This window comes from Sarcophilus harrisii, chromosome 4 (assembly GCF_902635505.1).
Source record: "Sarcophilus harrisii chromosome 4, mSarHar1.11, whole genome shotgun sequence".
NCBI classification, from domain to species: domain Eukaryota; kingdom Metazoa; phylum Chordata; class Mammalia; order Dasyuromorphia; family Dasyuridae; genus Sarcophilus; species Sarcophilus harrisii.
The window spans coordinates 294,301,322-294,323,531 of NC_045429.1; the positions used below are offsets into that span (position 1 = coordinate 294,301,322).

General features: G+C 34.9%; 1 protein-coding gene across 3 annotated transcripts in view; it reads left to right on the forward strand.

The window, feature by feature from the left end:
• Positions 1–22,210, forward strand: part of TBCD (tubulin folding cofactor D) — a 395,290-nt gene that overhangs the window by 220,539 nt on the left and 152,541 nt on the right. For all 3 annotated transcript variants that reach the window (XM_031968421.1, XM_031968422.1, XM_031968423.1), the window contains exon 19: positions 7,924–8,004. In XM_031968421.1, coding sequence (XP_031824281.1) covers positions 7,924–8,004 — 81 coding nt within the window. The remainder of the gene's footprint in view (positions 1–7,923; positions 8,005–22,210) is intronic.

Consider the following 22,210-nt stretch of genomic DNA (forward strand, 5'->3'; position numbering starts at 1 on the left):
AGAACTTTCAGGAGATTGGAGCTCTTGAGTTGAGGTTCCTGGTCAGAAAGGAGAACTGAAGGGAAGCTTGAGGCACCATCACCCTGCCTCACTATTAGAGATGCTTATATTAATACTTCTTATTTAAAAAAAAAAAAAAAAAGAACCTCACCATTGAAATATATTATGGGAACAGGGAAGATCAAGGTTCATCCTCAGAGGACACTCTAGTTAATTAAAAAAAAAGAAAAAAAGCTTCTATCCCAAAGAGTAATGTAAAATGGCTCCCTGCCCAAAGAGAATTTGTAGAACTCAAAAAAGAATTTAAAAATCAAATGAGAGACATTGAGGAAAAACACAAAACCATAAAAATAAAAACTATCCTAGAAAAACATGAAAAAAAGTTCACCAACTAGAAAAGGAAGTATAGAGTCTCAAAGATGAAAATAATTCTTAGAGAGGAGCAGCTAAGTAGCACAGTGAATAGAGCACCAACCTTGAAGTCAGGAGGACCTGAGTTCAAGTCTGGGTTCAGATACTTAACATTTCCTAGCTATGTGACTCTGGGAAAATCACTTAATCCCAATTGCCTTAGGAAAAAAGAAAGAAAAGAAAAGAATTTTTTGAAAATTAGACTTGGGCAAGAGGAAGCCAGTGAAGCTATGAAACACCAAGAAATAACAAAACAGATTATAAAGAATGAGAAAATAAACCAGAATATGAAACTTTTTTTTTTCTGGAGAACGATTTGAAACTATGCCCAAAGGGCTATCAAATTGTGCATGCCCTTTGATCCAGCAGTGTCTAGGCCTTTATCCCAAAGAGATCATAAAAAAAGGAAAAGGATCTACATGTGCAAAATTGTTTGTTTCAGCTCTCCTCCCCTCCCCTACCCCCTTTTAAAAAACAAACTAAGTAACATTATTTTATTACCAAGATCAAGGGTACATAGACTTTATAGTCCTTTGAATATCTTTTCAAATTTTTTTAAGGATGATATTTTCTAATTTTATTTAATATTTTTCTCAGTTACATTCAAAACAATTTTTTCATTTGTTTTTTTTTTTTTTTTCAGATTTTTGAATTCTAGGTTGTCTCCCTTATCCTCAGCCACATTTAAGAAACTACATGTGAAGTTAGTTATGTAAAACATTTCCATAAAAGTCAAGTTGAAAAAGAAAACATTTTTTCACCCTAATGAAAATGAAAAACCCTCAAGAAAAATTAAGTTGAAAAATAGAGAGATGCAGAGAGAAATAGAGAATGCTTTTATCAGTATTCAGACCCAATCAGTTCCTTCTCTGGGTATGGATAGGATTTTTCCTAAGTCCTTCAGAGTAATTATACTACTGAGAATAACAAAGTAATATACAGCTGGTCATTTTAGAACATTGCTATTACTTTGTATATAGTATATTTCATTTTATTCATGGAGAACTTTCCAAGTTTTTTTTTTTGGGGGGGGGGGGTGGTTTTTTTTTTTTTTTTTTTGTTTTTGTTTTTGTTTTTCCTGAGAGCCTCCTACTCATCATTTCCCAGAGAACAATAATATTCCATTAGAGGAACTTGCTTTGAAATTTTTTTTTTACAATTACTATTGTTAATTGTATTTCCCCCCATTTATTCTCTTTCTTCTTTCACTCTGTCCCTCCTCAAAAGTATTTTGTTACTGACCACTTCTTCCTCTAATATGCCCTCCCTTGTGTCACCCACCCAGCCTGCCCATATCCCATTCCTCTCCTACTTTTCTGCAGGGTAAGATAGATTTCTATACCCCTATTGAGTATGTATTTTACTTCCTATTTGAGCCAAGAATATGAAACATCTTATAAGAAAAACCACAAATCTGGAGAACAAATCAAGAAGAGAAAATGTAAGAATAATTGGACTTCTAGAGAGTTTCAACCAAAAAGAGAACCCTGATACAGTAATGAAGGAAACAATTTAAAAAAAAATAGTCCTGAAATGATAGAACATGAGGGGAAAGTAGAAATAGAAAAAATCCACTGATCACCATCTCAAAGAGATCCTTTGTAGAACACACACAGGAATGTTACTGCCAAATTTCAAAACCCCCAGATCAAAGAGAAAATTTTGTAAGAAATAAGTAAAAAACAATCCAAATATGCTAGAGCTAAAATTAGAATTTTACAAGACTTATCAGCATCCACAATAAAAGACTGCAGCTCCTGGAATCATATCTATCAACAATCAAAAGAACTAGGCTTGTGGCCAAAAATATTATATCCAAAAAAATTATAATTTTGAATGAGAAAAAATGGATATTCAATAAACTAGTTGATTTTCAGGAATTTCTATCAACCAAACTCAAACTTAAAATTTCACATAAAAGAGCCAATATCAAAGAGCAATTTTAAGGAACTCAACATGAACAAACTGTTTAAACATGGACAAATTGTTTATGGTTTTTTACATGGGAAACATATTCTCTATATATGCTTGAGATTAACATCAACAATAGGATAGCTTAAAAAAAGATTGGGAGAGTGAAGGTAAAGATAATCATATTATACAAATGAGGTACAGAGGAAGAATAGGCACAGAGAGAGGCAGTAGAGTGGGGAGTAGGGCTTGTAATTTTGAAAATCTACTCATATTGGGAATGGGTTCAATTGGCAACACTACATGTATGTTATGAAGGATATAGGACTCTCCAGGATCTGTAAAGAAATAAGGGAGGAGGGATGGGTGGATTGGGAAGCAAAGGGTGAGGGAAGACGTCAAGGGAGGGATATTTGGATTGGGGAAGGTTAAGTAATAGCAAGTTATGGAGCAGAATTTAATTAAAGGGTCAGTAGGGATAGTAAAGATGTGTGTGCGTGTGTGTATCTACATATATATGCAAAAATATATCTTTTCTTAACTGTAACTTGCTTGGGGTTGGGGGTAGGGTATGAAAGGGGGAAAATATAAAGTAAATAAGGTGTGCAGTAGAGAACCAAAGAACAATTTAAAAGGAAGTAAAAAAAATAATGGACATTCATAAATATTATTTCTTGATCTTTGTTGGTACATATTTTGAATCATCCCTGATGTTTTGCTGGGTACATAACAATGCTCTCTTTTGTCTTGTATTCCTTTTCTCTTTTTCTTTTTTTCTTACTATTTTTTTTTAAAAAAAAGAAAAGTAATATTGTTACTATATAAATTGCTTTCCCTAGATTCTGTGAATTTCATTTTCATCACTTTATAAAGCCTTCAAAGTTACTCATTTTTATTCTTTTGATAATAGTGTATAAATTATTCTTCTAGTTCTTATTTTACTCTGACGGTTCCCATGTCTTTCCGAAATCTATTGCCTCATTTCTAATAGCACAATAATACTCTTATCATATTCATATAACAAAACTTACTCAGCCATTCTTCAAATGATGTTTACTTTTTAGTTTTTTATTACTAAAAAAAGAGCTGCTACAAATATTTTATATGTAAAGAACAACTTTTTTGCTTTTGCTTTTTTTGAGCAACTTTTTGTGTATAATTCCAAATTACTTTTCAGAATGTTTATACCCAGTCATCAGATATATACCAATAATGTATCAAATGCTTATTTTCCTGTAGCCACTTTTAACACTTATTTTTCTTTTTTGTCATCTTTGTCATTCTGTAGGTATGAGATGAAACCTTCATAATTGCTTTAATTTGCACTTCTTTAAATTAGTAGTGATTTGGAACCTATTTTTTACATGGCTATATATATATATATATTGTCTAAGTTTCTATTCATATCCTTAGACCATTTTTCTCACACACGCATGCATGTACACACATAAAATAACAAAAAGTAACTGCAAGATTTTTTTAACAGTTAATTTTTTGTTTTTTTGATTATAGCTTTATTATATAGTAGATACTTGACATATATCTCTTTTACTAGAAATGTGAGCAGGTAGAGCAGCTAGGTGGTACAGTGGTTAGAGCACCAGCCTTCATGTCAGGAGGACCTGAGTTCAAATCTGGCCTCAGACACTTAACACTTCCTAGCTGTGGGACCCTGGGGAAGTCACTTAATCATAATTGACTCAGCAAAAAAAAAAAAAAAAGAGCAAATATTATTCTTAGCAGAGATTATTTTTTTGCCTTTTCTTACATTTTCAGCACTTAAGGATCTGACACAGAAAAGTTGCTTAATGCTTTTTAACTCATGAACCAACAGGCACACTAATAATGCACCATTTGTGGAGTTATGAATTGGTTTCACCATTCTAGAAAGCAATTCACAGCTATACTCTAAAAGTCATAAAATTGTGCCTATTTTTTGTTCTAGCACTAACCCCTGGTAGACCTCCCCCCCCCCCCCCCCCCCCCCCCCCCCCCCCCATGGATTAAAAATAAAGGGAAGGGACCCATGTATATAACCACTGATATTTCCATCTCTTTGTAATCCCATTTAGAATTTTCTTGGTAAATGTAGATTTTTATTTGACTAAAGGAGGTCATTCTGTGCCTAATTTCTTACCTAAACTTAATCACTGGCTGGGCATTGCCTCAGACAAACTGAGATCTGGTAAAGACTTTTGCTCTAAATGATCAATACCATTGTGTCCATAGCCTTCTCCAGTTATCCTGATCTATATCTGGCCACTGGACCCAGATGGTTCTGGAGGAGAAAAATGAGAGTAGTGACTTAACACATTCTCTCTCTCTAAATCCAGTACACTTGCATGTCATGGCATCACCTCCCTGATGTCATGATCTTCTTCTAGAACAAAGGACAAATAACAACTAGAATGATTTTTTATTGCCTTCTCTAGCTTCACTTCACAGAGGAGGAAATTAAGGCAGAGTTAAGTGATTTGTTCAGGGTGCCACAGCTGATAAATGCCCAAAACCAGGTTGGAAGGCAGGTCTTCTTGATGTTAGGCTTAATGCCAATATGTATTGCTCCACATAGCTGTATCAGTACTTTTTGTTAAAGTAAGTGTTAAGAACAAAGTATATGCCCATTTATTGGAGGATAGAAAAAATTATAGAATATTAATGTAATGGAATAATTTTAATGGAAAAAATGATAAGAGAATATATCACAGAAACCTGAGAAGACTTGTGTGAACTTATGAAGAATAAAATGAGCTAAACCAAGAAAACCAGATACAGAATGACTACAGAAATGTTAAGAAAGGCAGTTTTTACATATTTAAGAACATTGATCAATGCTGTGATCTATCATAAAAATCGAAAATTAGGAAGTATATTTCTTTGAGAGGTGATGGTTTGTAGATGCCCAGTGAGACATACATTTATAGACATTGACAATGTGTGAATTTGTTTTACTTTACTATTGCTATTTGTTACAAGGAACTATTTTTATTTTGGAGCTGTATTTAACAGACCATACCAGTGACTTGGTATGATAATCATTCAGAAAAAAAAGAAAATAGTATTTGTAAAAGTTTTTTTTTTTTTTTTAAAGGCAGAAGAGAGTCAAACGAAGTGAAGAAGACAAGTTTTCTTGTTACTGAGTTAAATTTAACATGCACTTTAAAAAGCTACTCATAATTCATTTTATATATAGTATTTTTCTTAATTTCACAATAAAAACAAACATTGAGTAAGAAAGAGGTTAAACAAAAACCTTCACTATACCCTGTTTCTAGTTTCAGATTTGGCCTTTGCTAATAGTTATGACTTTGGGCAAGCCCATGTTTCCTCATCTGTGTATAATGGGGACATTCATTCTCTTTTCTGAGACATCAGAGTGTTGTGAGGTTCAGATGGCATAATGAACTTTGTGAGCTATTAAGTACAGAGATGAATGTTGGTGATGTTGTTATCTGACATTTGTCACCTTTAACATTCCTTATTTTTTTTCCTTTTTGTCCTCAAATAGACATAGAGTTCTTCCATCTTCTGCTATTAAGAAGGGGGTGGCGTTGAAGTTACCTTACTTTTGATGGCAATTGGTTAATTGTAGATAGTATACTTCCCTTTCACTGGCTATTATTGCATTGTTGGGCAGGAATCAGAGGTGGGGTTCGGGTGAAAGTAAAAGTCATGGGATGCCATCTGCTTGTTGTGCTCAGGAGGGGCCTGAGAGTATAGTTAGAGATAAAGGTTGCTCAGTTGCTGGTATACCCAATGTGTAAATCTTTAACTGTTGGGAAACATTATTTAAGCTTGAAAAGATTGATTTATCATGATACCTGATAAACGTTTTTCTATGTGATACATTTAGACTGTTAAATTGGATTTGTATTAATATTTTTCTTTTGTTAAGAAGTTTTTAGCAACTGGTTCTTTGGAAAAGTATTAATTGGTTGTTCCTATTCTAACCTTAGGGTTGGCTAAAATAGAATTGGACATATTTAGAAATGTAGGCTTTAGAGCAAATCTATTATAGTTGAAATGTTGTGTGTTTTACCATGTATTATTATGATGATGTATATAGTATTCTCTTACCACCACTCAGAAAACTGAAGCCTTGTAAATGATAGTTTAGATTACCTGAGTGTGAATGAGTATCACTCATTCTTATTGGTGTTCTTGCTCCAGATCACAAAAAAGGGTTTTGTATAATAGGATCACATTTCTTTTTTGATATCCCTCTACTTATGCATTATAATCCATATTGAATTTCTGCTGTTTCCTAGTAACATATGAATTCAGATCATGCTTCATGAAACTTGTGATTAGCTTCCTTTCTTCTAATCCCCTAATTTTAAATAAGATATAGCTTTATCACCTACATTTGTGTCTTTTCCTTATGTGAAGTTTATATGATTTATTTTTAGGAAAATTAGTCTTGGAAAATCCCCAAATGACCACATTGCGTATATCTCTACAATTCAATTAATCTAAGAAAGATCATTTCTAATATAACCTTAGCTTTAGCAAACTAAATTATATCAGAATAATGTAGAAACTAAATTATATCAGAAACAAGCTGACTGATTGTTTTGCTCATAGTGATAGTGAAGACTTTGTTTATTATTAATCAAATAGCTATGTGATCAAAATATATAGCATAGTAGAGTATTAGACCTTGAATAAAGAAGATTCAAATCCTGTGTCAGACACTTCCTACCTATGTAGCCTTGAGTTAGTTACATAACTAACTTCAATTTCCTTGTCTTTTTCAAATGAGGGAAGTGGTCTTAGTAACTTGCAGGATCTTTTCCACATCTACATATATGATTCTATGAGATATCTGATGTATGTCTAAATCTATGTAATCCTATCTAAATGTAGTAATTTAAGTAACATCTCATAGAATAGGTAAAGGAAAAATAGTTGCTTATATTTACTCTACTAAGTACTGTGCTAAGTATGGGGTTACAAATATAAAAATGAAGCTGTCCCTTCCCTTAAAAGGAAGATTACATATTCATGAGGGTGACAAAACAGAAATAGTGACCAAGGGCAAAGAAGTCATGATTTGGGAAATTACTGAGTAATCATAGGATAAGTAAAACAATGGGAAAATCATCAACATACTCTTTCCTGAAGCTTTTTTCATGTCAATTTTATTCCAGTTATAACTAGTAGTGAAAGGTGGAAAGGACAAAAAGTAGCTGAGGTTAAGGTGAGAATGCTTAGTCTCAGGGAGTGCAGAATCAAGTATTTTAGCTCCTTACAAGTATGTGATCTTGTGATCTAGTTTGGTTGCTAGTACAGCAGGAATAGGCAAGGCAGAAAGTGACTGGGATGAAGATGAGGATGTAAGGTCCCAGAGAGTATATCAGTTTTGAAATCAGAGTGTACATATAAACCAGAGTTAGTCCCAGGGATTCAAATTGATTTATAATAATACCATTAAGTGAGAGTTAAATTTTGAACTGCCTTGAGTATCATTAGAAATCTCAGATTGATCTATCTATGATATTCTGCTTTGACCTGATCACATATGATATCAGAACATGCTGAAATTGAAATCTGAATAATGTAAAGATGTTAACATGTACAAATACACAATTTTTTTTTTAGTGTGAATATTGCTGGCTTTAATGAATATACTCAATCAATGATAGACCATCTTATTAATATGAAGATAAATCATTGGGATGGGTAAGTATCTCTCTGAATATGTGTTTGTATGTTCTCATCCTTAAAAGAAATCTTATTGTTGTTTTTTCTTTTCAAATGTAATGATTAAATTTTATTTAAATGTTTTAAATAAGATTATGCATGTTTTTCTTTTTTTAATTTTTAAAGCTTTTTATTTACAAAATATATGCACAGATAATTTTTCAACATTGATCTTTGCATAGCCTTGTGTTTCAGATTTCCCTCCTTCCCCTGATTCCCTCTTCTTTGCATGTTTTTTCAACATAAGTACCTGACAGTTTTATTTTCCAAAACATACATATTTTCTATGGATACCTAAAATTTTAGTTTTGAGCTTTCATGAAGCAGTAAAGTCTTCTTAAATACCTATTGTCTTTGTGGATTATCTCTGTGTGTGTGTGTGTGTGTGTGTGTGTGTGTGTGTGTCTATTTTTGGCAAGTCCTTAATATAGTGTCTCCAAGGTCATAAATATATAAATGGATTTCTATAAGCATAATGGTAGAAAGTTAGATTCAATTTAATTTCAAAGTAATTTTAAGTGTACTTATATGGCTTCCATTTGACAGTATATATATACACACATAATATCACCACCCTGACTCAGAACCATGACGACAGCTATTGTTCGCTCAAGTTGTCTCATAAACCAGATAAGCAGGTTTTAAAAGCAATTTTTATAATTATAGTAGCAGCCACAAACTATCCTAACATTTCATTGGTAGTTAAAAATCTAATACTTCAAAAGAAAACTCTAGGTATATAATCCAGAACATAAACAGATCATTAGTGCTGTGAGACATTAAAACTGAGTATAAGAAGATTGAATTAATTTCCTGTAGAAAGTTTTGTCACTGCTACCATTTCTAAATTAGAACTAAAGAGAAGTGTACCATAAGCCCATGAGGAAATAAGCTACTTTATCACATTACTTGACTATTCTCTTTCCCAGATAACAGGCAGGTGTCACTGCTCTTCCTTGTAGAAAGTTCTTTTCATTGTCAAGAATAGTTGTGTCCTACCTTTTGAGATGGCCAGTTCTTTTCAAATAATCATTAAGCTTTGCTGATTGTATAATAGGGAAGTGTAAGTAAGTAAAGAGTGAAATGTACATTGGGACATGAAATTTAGGTTTTTCTGTTCTGAAGCTGAAAATTTTTGTATCAGGATTAACTCTATGTTATGTATTGTTTCATCTTTCCCCTGTCCTGTCTCCCTGGAAAATACTTCTTAGGTTTTCTTCTTTGTTTTTCTTACATTTCAGAGGTTGTATATATTTCTTATGGTGCAAATTTAGCTGCTGTCATGAAACTAAAACATGTATTCATCTGACGATTTTAAATCTATAGGATTGGGCCGGGAAGAATTTAAATTATTTGAGTGAAACTAGATAATAGGATGAATCACAGAATTAGACAATTTTAAAATTGTAAGGGACTTCAACAGCCATCTGATTCAACCCATAAATAGAAAATACTTTAATATACCCAAATAATCATCCTGCAATTGTTTACTTGCCTTCAAGAAAGGAAATCCAGTGGTCCATTCATTCCTCTTTTGAACATTTCTGATTATTAGGAAGTTTTTCTTGAAAGCAAGCCCTGACTTGCTTATTGTTTTTTGATTCTGCCTCTGGATTCAAACAAAACAAGGCTTAATACCATCTCTATATGATAGCCTTTCAATTACTTGAAGACAATTGTCATGACTCCCCTAACTAATTTTCTTTAGAGTAAATGTACTCAGTCTATTCATCTAATTCTTATATGCCTTAATGGATTCAAGGTCCTTTATAATACTAATTGCCTTCCTTTGGATACTTTCCACCTTAATCAATGTCTTTCTTAAACTGTGGTCGCTAGAACTGAATAAAATATTCCAGATGATGTCTGATGAGGACAGAATAAAATGGTATTAAGGCAGCTCCACTTAAGGCAGCTCAAGATATGAGCTTGTTGTCCACTAAAACTCAGATCCTTTTCAGAATAATTGCTTTCTAGCCATGTTTCCTGTACCTTTCATTTGTGGATTTTTGTACCTAAGTGCAAAATTACTTAAATTTATTTCTATTGAATTTCATCTTACGATGAACAATGGGCCACTACTGTAACACATTAAGATCCCTTTGGATCCTGACTCTGTCACTTAGCACATTAGGACTTCTTCTCAACTTTAGGCCATCAAAAATTTGATGGGCAAACCATCTCTGCTCATAGATAAATTACTAATAGAAGTTTTAAATAGCATAGAGTCAAGCAAAGCTACCTGGCATACTTGTCACATTGATGTCACATTGAAAGTTTGTACTGAATTGATCAGATTATGTTATATATTATATCTCATCCTTATCTCAATACAATGGTTATCTAGTTTAGCATGGTGATTAATAGTTCTCCAGTTCAGTATGATTGATATAATCCTACAACAAGATGTTAACTCAGTGGAATTGAGATAATGATTCTCTAGTTTATATGTACTTAGTATTCAGTATAGTTCTACAAGTTGACACCTATTCTACAAGATTGACACCTATGATGATGTACTTATAATAGAGTATAGAAGAGCTTAAGAGATCTGTGAGGGAAGACAGACGCGGAGATAGAGAGTGGACTGGATCCTGGAGCTCAAGCTCTCCGACTCAGACATAGACTGGAGAACAGACTAGAGGAAGAGTCTTCAAGATAGAGACCCTCATGGTGGCTGCCTTGTCTTCTTTCATTTCTCCACTGGCCTCCACTGAGGCCAAGGTCCATCTGAAGGTCCCCCAGAAAGTTAGCTCAGCCCCAGGTAAAGGAGACAGATTGTAAAGGAGATAATAAAGACTTTGGACTTTATTCCTGACTATTCTCATGGTGATTACTCTGCTGAAACCAAGGCCCATTCGGAGGACCTCCAGAAAGCTAAACCAGAACATTACAATCTATTATAGCTATATATTTTTTTAATTTTTAAAATTTATTTTAAGTAAGTATAAAATGGAGGAGAGGGGAAAGCATATTGTCCTGTATACAGCAGAACATAAGAGAGGATTCAATATAAAGCAATAAATTTCCATTTCAATAAAACTTATATAATAAATACTATACTTTGTTTTCTTAGCTGACTGGCTTTTCTTTGCTTCTTTGTAAGTTTTTTTTTTTTTTTTGTATGTTTGTTCTCTGCTGTATACTTTTTATTTTATTTTCTCCCTCCCCGTCATCCCCTTAAAGAAGACTACAAATAGGCACATATATGTATGTGTGTGTGTGTATATATGTATATGTAAATTCATATATACACATAGTACACATATTTATAGTACATATATACACATATAAACAGATGTACAATGATATCTGTAAATATACATATATATATATATATATATATATATATATATATATACTCTCAAACACATATATGTAAGACCAAATTATGCTTATTTCTACTTGCCATCTATTTCTCTGAAGATGGATAGTATCTTATTTCATAAATACAAGTCTTTCCATGTTTTTCTAAATCAGTATCTTGTCATTTCCCTAGACTAGGAATATTCCAACCCAATCACATTCTAACTGAGAGATTATCTGTAGAAGTTCCCCTCTCCCATTTTTCTGAATTCCTTCTATTCTTGACTGTAGAGATTTTATTTAATTTAAGATTGTAGTGTTTTTTATTCGGTTTTTTAGGGGTCTCTGGAGGCAGCCGTCATTTCAGTTCAGTAATCATCACATGAGTAGCCAGTCCAAGTCCTTTATTATCTCTTTCAAAGTCTTGTCTCCTTTCCTGGGGCCCAGTTAGCTTTCTTAGAGGCCTGTCTCTCTCCTTGGTTCCGAGAGCTTGAGCTCCTGCCTATTTTATCTGCCCTCTCTGAATAAATCCTAACTGAGGCTCCTAGCTTATATGCTATGCATTGAGTATAAACCAATCATTATATCACTAGGAAACCATTAGTTGTTGAAAGATTAAATCAATCATACTGAATCATGCTAAACTAGATAACCATTGTCTCCTCAATTCCACTTAGTACCTTGTTTCAAGTTCTGGCCCATAACATCTCCCGCTTTCTTTTGTTTTAGAACATAAGGTGGGTCACTCTCCTTGACTTCTCAAGGAGGTGAGAACTCCAAAAAGGCAGGTGATCAAGCCTTTCCTCACTCCTCAAAAAAGGGATAAAAACACCATAAAAGGAGGTGATCGTGCCCTCTCTGACTTCTAAGGAAGGGAGATGAAAACTAAAGGAAAATAGGGAATCAGACAATATTACTGGGTTTCTGAAGGGTCTCACTTGAAACATGTATACATAATATCAACATGGGAGGTATTACACATAGTTATATAAATTACATAAGCACATAGTAACACAGACTAATAGTGATGTAACAAATAACATGAACCAACATGAGGAATTATACATTTCCATAAGTCCTAGAAGTAGTCCAAAAGGAATCTATTGTCCATTACTTCATGTGTGTAGGGAATCCAGTGATTACTGCAAGTTTTGAAATCCTGCAATAGTCTCATCATGTCTCATAAAATCCAATAATTCCTGCAGATTTTGAAGTTCTGCAACAGTTTTATCAACAATTTTTTATCTCAGGGCATCCAATGATTCCTGGTAGTTCTGAAGTTCTATAATAGTCTTAACAATTTTTTATCTCAGGAAATCCAGTGATTCCTGCAGGTTTTGAAGTTCTGTAAGTCTCATTATCAGCCATGCTCTTTCAGTGTCAGATGTTTCTTAGGTCTTCTCTGTTTTGAGGTTTTTTTCTCTCTTTCTGATCTCTCTGATGGACAAGGTTGGCTCTGATGGACAGCTCATTGGCATCTACCTGATTCCTTCTCCATCTGTAGAGATAAAGCAAACCCTCTCCCCTAAGCAGTTAACCTCTCTAGTCCCTTCCATTCACCCCTTTCTGGATCTCTCCACATTACCTGCTCACACTGGACACTGCCCTTCTGGTGGGTTATAAAACCTGTCTGCTGAAACCAGTGCATCTTTATCAAAAATTTAAAAAATTAATGCATAAGAGAGCTAAGTTCTCTAGGGTTACCTGTGGCTCCTCCTTTCTTTTGTTTTTGGAGGAATGTCTTAATGTCTCTGTTTCTCTTCTCTATTATTGCCTATCCTTGAGGATTAATAGGTATCTGAGTGTGCAAAATTTTTAGAAGTAGATGCAGGTCCATTATCTGTTTTTATTGCTTGTGGCACACCCATAATTGCAAAAGCTTGTATAAGGAATTCAGGGACCACTCGGGCTGTCTCTTTGGCTGCTGGTATTGCAAAAGTAAATCCTGAAAAGGTGTCTACTACAACATGGATAAAAGACAGACGGCCAAAACATTTATAATGAGTTACATCCATTTGCCAGATTTTGTTGGATCTCAAACCACGAGGGTTCTTCCCTGGAGGGAGCATAGGAGAGTGAAAAGGAAGGCAAGCTGTACTGCTTTTTATTATACTCCTAGATTTTTCTTTTGTTATCCCAAATTGTAAATGTAAAGCTCAAGCAGCCTGATGATATTTAAAATGAGATTCTTGGGCTTGCTGAAATAAAAGAGTACTGGCTAACATAGTTAAAAGGCTATCTGCCTTTGAATTTCCATCAAAAATAGGACCTGGAAGTCTACTATGTGACTGGACATGCAAGATATAAATCTTACCTGGATGCTTTCTCAGTTGCTCTTGAAGTTCCTTAAAGAGCTGATATATGTTAGAAGCTACAAATCTTATTTGGGCCATGGCAATTCTTTGTATCACACCTGCTGAATAGGCTAAATCAGATATTATATTTAAATCTCCTGGATAATAAGTAAGAGCTAGCATGATTGCATACAATTCATTCTGCTGAGTGGACTGAAAAGGAGTTCTGACTATTCTCTTTATGGTTAAATCATGAGAGTATACAGCACAAATGTTATGTTTGGATGCATCTGTAAAGATAGTTGGTCCTTTAAGAGGAACCTTAGAAATCTTTTCTTCAACAATCGCCAATTATGTAATAGCCAGGTTATCTTTAATGGAGACCCCATGTGTAAAATTTGGAGCTGTGGCCAATAAAATTTGCCACTCTGGGATGGTTTCACAGCATATATTAATTTGTGCATTGGTATAAAATATGTATATTTTATCAGGTCTCATCTGTGATAATTGTATTTCTTGCTTAATAGCCTTTAATAAAATTCTAGCCACGAGCACTGGATAAGGAGTAAGGCTTTGTTCTGGTTGTGCTGAGAGGTTCACCCATTCTATCACACTGTCTCCTTGATTAAGGACTGCGGTGGGTGCCTCTTTTGTAGCAAAAACTGATAATTCCAAGGGTTTTTAAGTGACTCTTTCAACCACATTGGATAAAGCCAGTTCAACTTGTCTCAAAGCCTCTTGAGCTTCTTTTGTAAGCTGGTGTGGTGAATTTCAAGCACTGTCTCCCCTTAAAATATCATATAATGGTTGCAATTCATAGGTAGTCAAGCCTAACACTGGATGCATCCATTGGATATCTCCTATCTTAAGGAAAGTTTTTGTACTGTAAGCACCTTAGGGTATACTTCATTTTCTAAATATTGCAAAGAAGCATGCCTTTGAATTTTTTCTGCAGCTATATGCAATTTGTAGTTCCTTAGTGTTTCTATGGTCTTTTGTAAATATGTTTCTAACATTTGTTCCTCAGGTACACACCCCAAAATATCATCCATATAATGTAACAATATTACTTTTGGAAATGCTTTTCTTACTGGAGTAAGAGCAAACAGCAATATACATTTGGCACATAGTAGGCTATTTTTTATTTCCTGTGGCAAAACTGTCCATTCATATCTTTTATAAATCAATCATTATATCACTAGGAAACCATTATTTGTTATAAGATTAATAATCAATCAGACTGAACCATGCTAAACTAGATAACCATTGTATCATCAATTCCACTAAGTTAGTACCTTGTAAGCATCCTTGTTTTCAAGTTCAGAGTTCTGGCCCACAACATAAGATAATCAAAATTCCTACCAAATTCCTTTTATGACATATTTATGGTGCTGATATCTAAATCTGGAAGGGCCAAAACAGGGGGGGAAAATTATAGGCTGGTTTCCCTTATGAATATTGATGCAAAAACCTTAAATAAAATATTAGCAAGATATTCCCAAGATAATAACACTATGATCAAGTAGGATTTATACCAGGAATGCAGGTTTGGTTCAATATTGGGAACACTATCAGCATAACTGATCACATTAATAACCAAACAGAAATCATATGACTATCTCATTAGATGTAGAAAAAGCATTTGACAAAATACAGCAGTTATTCCTATTTAAAAACACTAGAGAGCCTAAATGGAGTTTTCCTTAGAATGATAAGTAGCATCTGTCTAAAACCATCAGCAAGCATTATATGTAATGGGGATAAATAAGATTCCCAGTAAGATCAGGGGTAAAAGAAGGCTGTTCATTATCGCTATCATTATTCAATATTATACTAGAAGTGTTAGCAATAAAAGAAGAAAAAGAAATTGAAGGAGTTAGATTACACTCACAATTGCAAAACATTTTTCCTACAAATAAAGTTAGATGTAAGTAATTAGAAGAATATTAAATGCTTTAACATTAAGCTAATATAATAAAAATGACAATTCTACCTAAATTAATCTTTTATTCAGTGCCATACTGATTAAAAAGCCACAAAATTATTTTATAGAGCTAGGAAAAAAATACAGTTCATCTGGAAGAACAAAAGATCAAAAATTTCAAAGCAATTAATGAAAAAAAAAAAAAGCAAAGGAAGATGGCTTCACTGTACCTTACCTAAAACTATATTATAAAGCAGAGATCATCAAAATCATTTTGTATTGGCTAAGAAATTCCAAACAATGGAATAAGTTAGGTTCACAAGACACAACAGTCAATGACTATAGTAATCTAGTGTTTGATAAATCCAAAGACTGACTTCTGAAATAAGAAATCATTATTTGGCAAAAATTGCTGGGAAAACTGGAAATTACATGGCAGAAACTAGACTTTGACCAACCGCTAACCAAGATTTCACGATTTATATATAAAGGGTGATACTATAAGCCACCTCAGAGGACAAGGGATAGTCTACCTCTCAGATCTGTGGAGAAGGAAAGGAATATGATTCAGAGAAGAACCAGAGAACATTATGAAATGTAAAATTAATAATTTTGATTACATTAAATTAAAAAGGGTTTACACAAACAAGATCAATGCAGCCAAAATTAGAAGGCAAGCAGAAATCTGGGGGGGAAATTTACAGCCAGTGTTTCTGACAAAAGCCTTATTTCTACTAAAACATGGAGAATTGACTCAAAATTATAAGAATGCAACCCATTCGTCAGTTGATAAATGGTCAAAGAATATGAACAGACAATTTTTAGATAAAGAAATTAAAACCATTTCTAGTCATGGAAAAATTATCTAAATTAGTATTGATTAGAAAAATGTAAATTAAGATACTCTAAGGTACCGTAACTTTGCATCTCTCAGATTGGCTTAGATGACAAGAAAATATAATGATAAATATTGAAGGGGATGTGGGAAAACTGGGACACTAATGCATTCTTTGTGGAGTTGTGAAATGATCCAACCATTCTGGGGAGAAATTTGGAACTGTGTCCAAAGGGGTATCAAACTGTGCCTACCCTTGATTCAGCAGTGTCTCTTCTGGGTCTGTATCTCAAAGAAATCATAAAAAAGGGAAAATGATCCACATGTACAAAAAATGTTTATAGCAGGTCTTTTTTTTATAGTGGCAAGGAAATGGAAATTGAGGAGATTCCTAGCATTGGGGAAATGGCTGGACAAGTTATGGTATATTAATGTAATGGAATATTATTGTTCTGTAAGAAATGATGAGCAGGCTGATGTCAGAAAAGCCTGGAAAGACTTACATGACCTGATTCTGAGTAATGTGAGCAGAACCAAGAGAACATTGTATACTAGATTATGTGATAATCAACTTTGATGAACTCAGCTCTTTTCAACAATTAAAGTCAGTTAATACAGATTTGTGATGGAAAGAGCTGTCTGCATCCAGAGAGAGAACTATGGAGATTGAAGGTGGATCAAAGAACAGTATTTTCACCTTTTTTTGTGGTGGTGGTGGTTTATTTGCTTGCTTGTTTGTTTTTTTCCTTTTTCCAATTTTTTTTCCCCACTTTTGACTGATTTTTCTTGAACAGAATGATGAATATGGAAATATGTTTAGAAGAACTGCACATATTTAACCTATGTTGGTTGCTTCCTCTAGGAGAGGTGGGAGGGTGAGAAACAGGGAGAAAAATTTGGAACACAAGGTTTTGCAAAGGTGAATGTTGAAAACTACCATTGCATGTGGAAATGCAATACTTTGGAAAAATAAAATACTTTGAAAAAAATCCTTAAAGAATAATCAAAATTGCCTATAATATACTTCAACAATGTTCATTTAAATCTGATATTTCTCACAATTATGTCTTCTTTTTCCTGGTTTTTATGAAGTTCCTGACCTTTTCTTCCAATTAAACTTTGTTGTTATTTTTTCCAACTTAGGAAAATAATTTTTAATAATTAATTGGAATGATATATATATATATAAAATTGTCATTTAAAAATTATATGATTTTACCTATCCATGGACAATAAGTATTAACTAACTTTAGATCTAACTTTACTTGTATAAAAAATGTTTTATGTTTATATTTATATATGGATAAATTCATCCCATTCACATTTTAAGCTGTAATTGCTTGTTGTACATTTTACTTATAACTACTTGTCTATTTTCCTCTTTCATATTTTTCCTATCTTTCTCATTCCTCCTCATTTTTTTGCTTACTTCTACTTACTACTTTAACCTCCTATTTCTCAACTACTTCTCCAAGAAACCCTCCTTTATCCTCTCCTCTCAATCTTTGTTCTCTCTCAATTTAGAAGATTTTTATACCCATGTATGTGTACATATGTATATATGTTTGTATGTATGTATAATGCTCCCTCTGTAATCCATTCCTGATGAGACTAAGCTTTCAGCACTATTTACTTTTCCCCCTATTAACTTCTTTTGTATTTATTTATTTCCCCCTTTTTTTTTCTGGCTTCATTTGTATGAGATAATTGAATCATCCCATTATATTCTCTCAGCCCAATTTTCAGACTATATGAAACTGAATTGATCAATTTAGTCATCAAAAATTGATTATTTTTTCATATATAAGTATGTAGAGTCTACATTCAATAATAATAATCCCTTATAATTGATCATTATTGTTTACTTCATATTCTGAATTTTCTCTTATGTTCTGTTGTTCTTTCCCCAAATTTCTGAAAGGCTTTCAGTTTGTTAAAAAAAAAAATTTTTCCCACTCAGGATTATACCGAACTTTGCTGGGTAAATTATCTTTGCTCATAACTCTAGCTTTTTCACTCTATGAAATACAGTATTCTAGGATCTATGGTCCTTCAATGTGGTAGCTGCAGGTCTTGTGTATTGCTTTTTGTAATTCCAGGATATTTAAAATTTCATTTTCTTGTTTTTTCCAGTATTTTTTCCTTACCAGGGAAATTTGAAACTTGAATATGATATCCCAATACATTTTATTCCCGGGGTCTCCTTCAGGTGGTGATTGGTGGATTTTTTCTTATTTCAGCTTTGCCTTCTTCTTTTAGAACTTCAGGGCAATTTTCCTTGATAATTTCTTGTGAAGACCATGTATTTTAAAATCAGCCGGAGTCAGGAATTCAGATTAGGGGAAAATCGTCAGTCTTCATTCTCAGTGAAGAAAGATCGGAGGTGGAAGAGAATGGGCAATAGCAATGTGTGTAGCTGAGTCAAGAAGCTAGCTAGCCCAGCAGCCACACGACAGTAGCTAGGAGTATGGAACCCAGGCCAGTCTCTCCCAGCTTCTCTTCCTGTCTCTCTCTGCCTCCACCCACCCAAATTGTCATTTCCTATACAATACATCAGGACTTGCACGGAGAGTGGGCAGGGACCATTCTTTATCCAATCATGTATATTAATAGAGTATAGCCCAATTGCTATTTAGCCTCACGTACTTGGGACCTCAGTGCATCAACTCAAACCTCACCTCTAATGACTGTCCGATCTGCACCAGTGTCTACCAATCCTTCCAATGGAAGGCCATTTATATAGATCGTGAGCATAGGTCGGTCAATTGTTACAACTGCTGTCCAGTATATTGCTGGATTTTGTGATCTGGAATCAGAATCTGGGTGACTATCACCAGGCTGCTTATTAGGATTCTCTATGAGCAAACCTGATGCTACTACTTCTCCTGGGTGATAAGTCACACATTGTCTGCCTGTATTGGTGACTGGCATATTATCTACACATTCTCCAGTTTCCCACATTAGTGTGTGGATGGACACTGTTTTGAAAACTCTCTCTCTCTCTCAGGTACTCTCAGGAGGTAAAATGGTCAAGCCTACTGTGCCTGGAGGCAAGGGATCCATAGGCTGGAGAGGAACAGATTTCACCTCTCCAGGGGGTATCTCAGTTGTCTCAGCTGCATACAATGCTATTCTCCCTAATTGTAATCCCTTTCTCCCATCAGGTTGCTTCTTGGCTGGTTGATTGTGTAATCCCTTTCTCCCATCATATGGCTTCCTGGCTGACTGATCATATTGGGGTATTGGCCGTCTAGGCACTCTCTGGGTACACCATTGGCTGCCATCATGCGTGTTTTTTGCTTGGGACCCTGGGGCTGGGCCCCTCATCCCGTTTCCCTGAACCTGTCTACGTTCTGAGGCCCATTGGAAGCCTCTGTTGCATTTTGGACATGGGGTACTGGGTCTTGTTCTCCCACCCTGCTTTCTCACTCTGCCTCTATACCAACATTGAGCTTTCAGATGCCCTACTTTACCACACTAGAAAGCATTGGTCGTCTCTAGAGTCCCTTGCCCAGAAGGGATCCTGTCTACCATGTTGGGATCTTGGGAAGTCTGCATCATAGTCTGGCTATAAAAGGCATTTGTGCCCACTGTGGCACAGCATCTTATGAACTCCTCTAAAGGAGCATCCTTGCATGATCCTAGTATAATTCTTCTGCACACCTCATTAGCATTTTCCTTAGCAAGTTGCCTTATTAAAACATCTGTTGATGAATTTTCCCCATTAGTTCTTGTGATAGCAGTCTGCAAACGTCCCACAAAGTCAGTAAAGGGTTCATCTGGCCCTTGTGTTATTTTTGTGAAGGCCTCACCTTTGTCATTTTTATTGTGAATCGAAGCCCACGTTTTGATAGCATTAGTAGCAATTTGCTCATATGCTGCTACTGAATAATTAATCTGTGCTGTGACATCTGCATAGGGACCTATACCTGTTAGTTGGTCACAGGTGATAGCAGCATGAATAGCATTTTGACTATTTTTTTGGGCTTGTATCCTACAGAGCTCACTATATTCAGAAAGCCACATGTAATTTTGTCCAGGTTCTAAGCATACCCTTGCTATATATTTCCAGTCATAAGGAGTCAAGATTTCAAAAGCCAAATTCTGTAATAGCATCTTAACATAAGCTGATGTAGCCCCATAAAGAGTGCAAGCCTTTTTCAGGTCTTTGATGATTTCTATGTTAAAAGGAGAGTATCTTCGAGTTTCTTGACTGGAGGAATTAAACTGGGAAATTACAGGAAAGATATGGGGCTGTAACTCCCTCACATCTACGCCCTTTTCTTTGACCATCATTAAGTCCTGTTGCAATCTACTCATAATTGGATGCTGGGGGGGAGGTGCTGGTGCTGTCACACTCCCCCACTGCCCCTCCTTCCTCCATCCTGGAGGGTGGAGTTGATGAAGGAGAGTCAATCACTTGCTCCTGAGGTGGGGCTGAAGCTGCCTCCTGAGGTGGAAGGTCACCACACCCTTGCTCACTTAAGTCTCCATGCCCTGTGGGGATATGGTCATTAATCTCTTCATTGTCTTCCTCCTTAATATCAGGCTTCCCTATTTGCCTACTCCGAGAAGCAACTTTTTTCTTTCTTCTAGGGATAGGATTTCTTAGTGCTAACTGAATTAAATTGTATAAATAGAATGCCTCAATGGAAATTGAATGAGGACTGTTTTCACTGTAATACGTGGACAGCTGTTGTTCAACCAGGGACCAGTTATCTCGAGAGATCTGCTCCTGCTCTATGAACCAAGGGGAGATGTGGTTTAATGTACCCAGAAGTCTAGCTACCTGTTCCCAAGTTATAAGTAGCCCTTGTCCTTCTATCAGCTTAAGCCTGCTTTCTATAGCACCACTCTTGGGTGGGGTTGAAGGGGTTGGGGGTGGGGATGGAGAGTCTTTAGCTAGCATTTGTCCCATTTTAGCCAAAAAGAAAGATTACTAGTTAAGTTTTTAAGAAAATAAGTTGCCTGTTTGTCTATAAACAATAGTCACCTAAGCTCCTGGTCACTGGAGACTTCTTCAGTCCTTGATTCCCACCGTTGGCCGCCAAATATGAATACCGGGTATTTTAAAATCAGCTGGAGTCAGGAATTCAGGTTAGGGGAAAATCATCAGTCTTTATTCTCAGTGAAGAAAGATCAGAGGTGGAAGAGAATGGGCAATAGCAATGTGTGTAGCTGAGTCAAGAAGCTAGCTAGCCCAGCAGCCACATGACCAGCAGCTAGGAGTATGGAACCCAGGCTCAATCTTTCCCAGCTTCTCTTCCTGTCTCTCTCTGCCTCCACCCACCCAAATTGTCATTTCCTATACAACACATCAGGACTTGCACGGAGAGTGGGCAGGGACCATTCTTTATCCAATCATGTATATTAATAGAGTATAGCCCAATTACTATTTAGCCTCACGTACTTGGGACCTCAGTGCATCAACTCAAACCTCAGCCCATTACAATTTCTTATACTATTGTATTGATCCTTTTTTTAAATCATAATTTTCAGGCAGTTTTTCTAATGAGATGTTTTACATTCTATTTTATTTTTCATTCTTTAGATTATCTTTTATTATTTCTTTGTGTCTTAAAATGTCATTACCTTCCCTTTGCTCAATTCTCGTTTTCAAGGAATTATGTTCTTCAAGTTTTTGGTTCTCTATTTCAAGTTGGTTAACTTCCTTTTTATACTTTTCTTGATTTTCTTGGTTTGCTTTTCCCCTCCTCTCATTTTCCATTAATCTCTCTTATTTAGTTTTTAAGATCCTTTTTAGGTTCCTTTAAGAAATCTTTTTTGTATTTTCAGACCATTTAATGTTTCTTATTGAAAAACGTA